Source organism: Teleopsis dalmanni, chromosome 2 (assembly GCF_002237135.1).
Source record: "Teleopsis dalmanni isolate 2A chromosome 2, ASM223713v2, whole genome shotgun sequence".
Taxonomy (NCBI): Eukaryota; Metazoa; Arthropoda; class Insecta; order Diptera; family Diopsidae; genus Teleopsis; species Teleopsis dalmanni.
This window is the reverse complement of record NC_051847.1, coordinates 236177495-236182698: the sequence shown is the minus strand read 5'-3', so window position 1 is coordinate 236182698 and position 5204 is coordinate 236177495. Positions and strand designations below refer to the sequence as shown.

Here is a 5204-nt window from a genome sequence, read left to right as displayed (position 1 = left end):
ATTTATAATTGCAATCGAAGATCGTGAAAGATTTTTATTAGATTTTGTAGAAAAATTACGTCAACGCCGCTTGGCTATTTTACATGACCAGATGGCTGGTTTGAAATCAGCTTTGTCTGGCTTGGCTGAAACATCTGATATGTTGCACAAAATTTCAGAGAACTCAACTCGCATGGATCATATTGAAATTGCTATGAAAGTCACAAATGGTCAAAGACAATTAGAGCAATTCGCAGCTATTTATAAAGACTTACAACCCAAACAAGAGGTGTTTGCATTCGCTGCACCTGACTATTCTATTTTACAAGATATACGTAATCAAGGTGCTATAATACTAGTAGACGATAAGAATATGCCAATGCCGACAAGCGGAAATATGGTTGGAGCTCCGCCAAATGATGTTGGTACTGTGCTTTCACTTCCAAATAATGGAATGACTGCTGTAATACCAACAAATTCTAGACGCCCTCTATTGCGTGATAACTCTTTTCATAATCCATCACCTATAATGCCACCGCGTACAAATAGTTGTACTGTACCAAATGCTGGTATAGAATGGGAGCTAAGTGTAATGCGTAGTTCACCGGGATTACATTTTGGTGCACCACGTTCTACACAAGCAATAGCTGGGAGTACAGATCATGTTAAAGCTCGTAAATCAAATGCACTTTCTTTATCTTTTGCTACGGAAGGGCATGAAGACGGTCAAGTAAGTCGTCCTTGGGGTCTTTGTGTTGACAAAATGGGACATATTCTTATATCAGATCGTCGCAATAATCGTGTACAAGTCTTCAATCCAGATGGTACATTGAAATTCAAATTCGGTCGCAAAGGTGTTGGAAATGGTGAATTCGATTTGCCTGCTGGCATTTGTGTCGATATTGATAATCGTATTATTGTTGTTGACAAAGATAATCACCGTGTTCAAATATTTACTGCAAGTGGCGTATTTCTCATAAAATTTGGCAGCTACGGTAAAGAGTATGGCCAATTCCAGTATCCATGGGACGTAGCTGTCAATTCTAGACGTCAGATAGTAGTTTCAGACTCTCGTAATCATCGTATACAACAATTCGATTCAGAAGGCCGTTTCATTCGTCAAATTGTATTTGATAACCATGGACAAAATAAGGGTATAGCATCTCCACGTGGAGTTTGCTACACTCCAACCGGAAATATTATAGTGTCAGATTTTGATAATCACTGCTTGTATTTAATTGATCCAGATATAAATGAGGTAAGACTACATATATTTATTGAAGTATATTATCTAGTATTTCCTTATAATGTAAAAACTAAAATTCCATATACGTTTATAGATTTTAATATGTATTGTGGTGTATTTTAATTTTGGTGTGCAATATTATTACTAAAAATCTCCATATTATTTTTACTTTATACACTGCACTTACACATAGTCAGGCTTCAAGTTAGTTCAAATTCATACTTTGAAATAAGTGAAGACAAGGAGATAGAAACAAAAAAAGAAAAATTAATATGAATTAAAGAATAAAAAATTAAAAAGTGCTATATAACTGCATCAAATATATGAGAAAAAATTAGAAAAATGTCTGTAGAAAACTTTTATTAAAATGTTTGAAAAGTAAATTGATTTTAGGAAAGCTCAATAGTAAAAGTATGTTTATTGTTTTTTCTTTAAACGATTATTTTGAAATTAGTTGAAATAAATAGATGTTACAATGGATCTCATGAGATTTAACTACTATTTTAGTTAGATGTATTTAAAATTTAATATTCTATCATCTACACTAAACATCTCTTTCTACTTTCTACTTCTACCATATCGATAACAATATTACATTGGTTCTTTGTAAAAGATAATTTCTATTAGATATTTCATTTGTATTTTACTTAAATTTATATTAGTTTTCTTTCTTTTTGTTTGTTAAAACGAGAGTCAGAGTCTAAAGCACTTGTACTTAATAGTGTCTGTGATCACTAGGGTAATTCACTGTAATAAGTGTTTCATTCCAATATGATAATGAGTTATTCAGGTGATTTAGGATCACTTCAATACACTTCACTTCACCGATCTGGGAATATACCCAGACGAAGATATCTTTATAACTGAGATCAGAAGTTTTTGCAAAGTTTTTGTTATTGATTCCATTTAGACCGAGGGATTTCCTTTTAAAGTGTTGATTTCTTCCTCATTTCTTAAATATAAGGTTTCTATTTTATCAATTGCTTAAATATCAATCGTTATTTTATTAATTTTCTTCTGTAAATATTTTGCAAAACCTTCAGTTTTTTTCTTTCTTTCATGAAAGAGCTCTATTACCACATTGACCTATGTTTCATTATTAAATATTACTTCGAACTTATTTTTAAATGGATCATCGTCAAATATATTTCACTTATTTATACTTATTACTAATATACGCTACGTAATACATATGAATTTAATTTAGATGGTTAATTGTATGCAGTATGACGTTTTCAATATGGGACTTAATTATTTGAGTGCGTTTTATTAATTAGCTAATTGGTCAAAATATATTAATTAATTTTTGGTCATAAAAATAATAAAAAAGTAATTACTTTAGTAAGTGATGTTGGGGATTTCATAAATGCATTAAGTCTGTTGTTTATGTTGTTATTAATCGAAAAGACTTTTTAAAATTGTCTCTGTTGCGAGTGGTGAGCAGCACTTAAACAACTGTGTTGGGAACGATTCCTGGACGTAGGCTCGGCCGCTTGAAAAACTAATTACATAAGTTTAAAAAAAATATTAATTTAATATATTTTAATACGCAAATGTTTAAATATAACTAGAATGTTTGTTAATTATTGAAAATGAAAATATTTTTTTCCAATTAACAGATTCTCTCTGCCAAAGGTCATGAAGGTTCAGGATTCCAAGAATTCAATCGTCCTTCAGGTTTATGTTGCGATGACGATGGGCGTATTATTGTTGCTGACTCTAAAAACCAACGTATTGTTGTTTTTAGCCCAAGTTTGGATTATTTGTGGGATGTAAGTTTAAATTTTTTTCTATTTATTTCTATTTACGTATAAATAAATAAAATTTTAATACTTTCATAGATTGAAGTACGTCCATCACATAATCCGCTTATGCCAACTACTCTTGATGAGAAAGATCGCACATGTGATGTAGCTTTGATGCCGGACGGTAGAATTGTGTTCTTAATTGAGCTATCACCAGATTCCAAAGAGGGTTCGAATCCTTATAAACGTTTTGTACACGTGTTCTAGGAACATAACAGATAAGTAATAAGCTGCATATCTAAGAAAAACACATAACTATTAAAGAAAAAACTAAGAAGATAAGTAATTAATTATAAGTATCAAAATATTCGGTATAAATACGAAAACGTTTTAGATTATTTAGACAAAATTATTGAATTGAGGACACGACAAGTAACAAAAAACAAAAAACAAAAAAAAAACATTTACGCATTTATTTGAATATTCTACAACGATTACCTCAATAGAATTAAGCCAATAATAGCGGTACATAAATATTATTTTATGCCAGCAGTTTTATGAAATTGTACGTAAAACGTTTTAACATACTAACGGATAAAATGAAAAACGTTAAAATTTTAGATATAATTAGACTGACAAATATTTTCCTACAATATACGAATACATTAAGAAAGGACATTACTCAACGGAACAAAGTTCAAATAATGGACACATGTAACGTTAGCTCTATGTTTCATTTTTATTTAATTTGTATTGATTTTACTGCATTAATTTCTTCGTATTATTTTTTTTGCAAATGAGACTGATGAACTAAGAAGAAACTTCAAAAAAATTAATTATTAACTGGACCTTTAAATCCGTTAAATCCTTACGGAAGAGGATATTTATATGCGTGCGGATATTTTGGTTAATTTTTAGAAAGACTGAAAACCAAAGCGACTAATGCACTGAATACTAGAAGCGCAATTTGAATATCGGGCATTCAAAATGGGCTTTTGCAAACATATTTCATTTCAATTCATTCAAACATTTTAACGTAAACGTGAATGAGGGAATCATACAAATTATTTATGAATTTATGTACATCGATGTGTTCATTAGCAATTAAAAACATTTACTTTAGAAATAAATTAATTAGAATTTTAGCAATTTAAAAAAGAAACAATAATTAAATAATTATAATTATTGTTTCTGTAATGATAACGCAACTATGCTATATATTGCATGGAAAATCAATTACACGATTTGTTAATGATACTTAAGGAAGGATTTTAAAAAACTTAATACAATACATAATTAGACAGAGACATTAAACCTAGTTTTTTTTTAAAATAAAGAAGAACATATAAGGGTGGTGACATGTTCCTCAGCACTTTCAAAAAAGGATTTTTTAATTAGCAAAATATTGTATTGTAATTTTAACAAACGATTAGACAAAGGTTAGCTATTAGTATTGAATAGAAAGAAATATTGTATTTGTATTTGCTAGCAATTATAGATAAATTTATTTAAATTTAATTTAGTATATTGATCGATCGATTGATTCATTGTTTTGTTTAAGTAATTTTACAAATATGATTTAATTGATTGATTTTGTTTTTGATTTGTTAAACAAGTTACATATACCTCTCCTTCCACAAATTAAGCAACATGCATAAAATGCGCCATTTGTTCTACGAGAACAAATGCATTTGTTAGACTTAAAAATAAATAAATTAACTTTGATTATGTTGTATAGTTTATATATTTTTTAAATGCTCATAATTGTATTTTATTCTTATTAAAATAATAATTTATATTTGATCGTAATAACATTTGTCAGATTGTCTATATATCATATATCTATATTAAGATTTCATTATATAATAATTGTACCGATCAAATATACCGATTAGAAGACAGATTATTGTTTTTTTTCTCGTGTATAATCGGTAAATTTTGTGCTTACAAAGACTAAAATTATTACAAAATAATTTAATTTGCAATATGCTGTAATTATATATTTTTATATAAAAAAAAATTTTAAGAGAAAGATATGTGTGGGTTACGCTTAAGGTATAACAATATGAAAATGTCTAGAACAAACATTTTTGAATGAATAATACAGAGACAAATTAACAACTTTATTATGCTAAACTTCGATTATTTAATATAGTCAACTCTTTCAGGGATTAATCAAACAAAATAATATAACAAGATTAAATAATATCAAAATATACATACATATAAATAAA

General features: G+C 28.5%; 1 protein-coding gene across 1 annotated transcript in view; it reads left to right on the top strand.

Moving 5' to 3' along the window:
- LOC119677021 overlaps nucleotides 1–4114 on the top strand; it is a 13532-nt gene extending 9418 nt beyond the window's left edge. Inside the window, exons 5-7 of the mRNA XM_038088287.1 lie at nucleotides 6–1237; nucleotides 2845–2997; nucleotides 3067–4114. Of these exons, the coding sequence (XP_037944215.1) occupies nucleotides 6–1237; nucleotides 2845–2997; nucleotides 3067–3237 (1556 nt within the window). The 3' untranslated portion in view covers nucleotides 3238–4114. The remainder of the gene's footprint in view (nucleotides 1–5; nucleotides 1238–2844; nucleotides 2998–3066) is intronic.
- Nucleotides 4115–5204: the final 1090 nt, after the last annotated feature.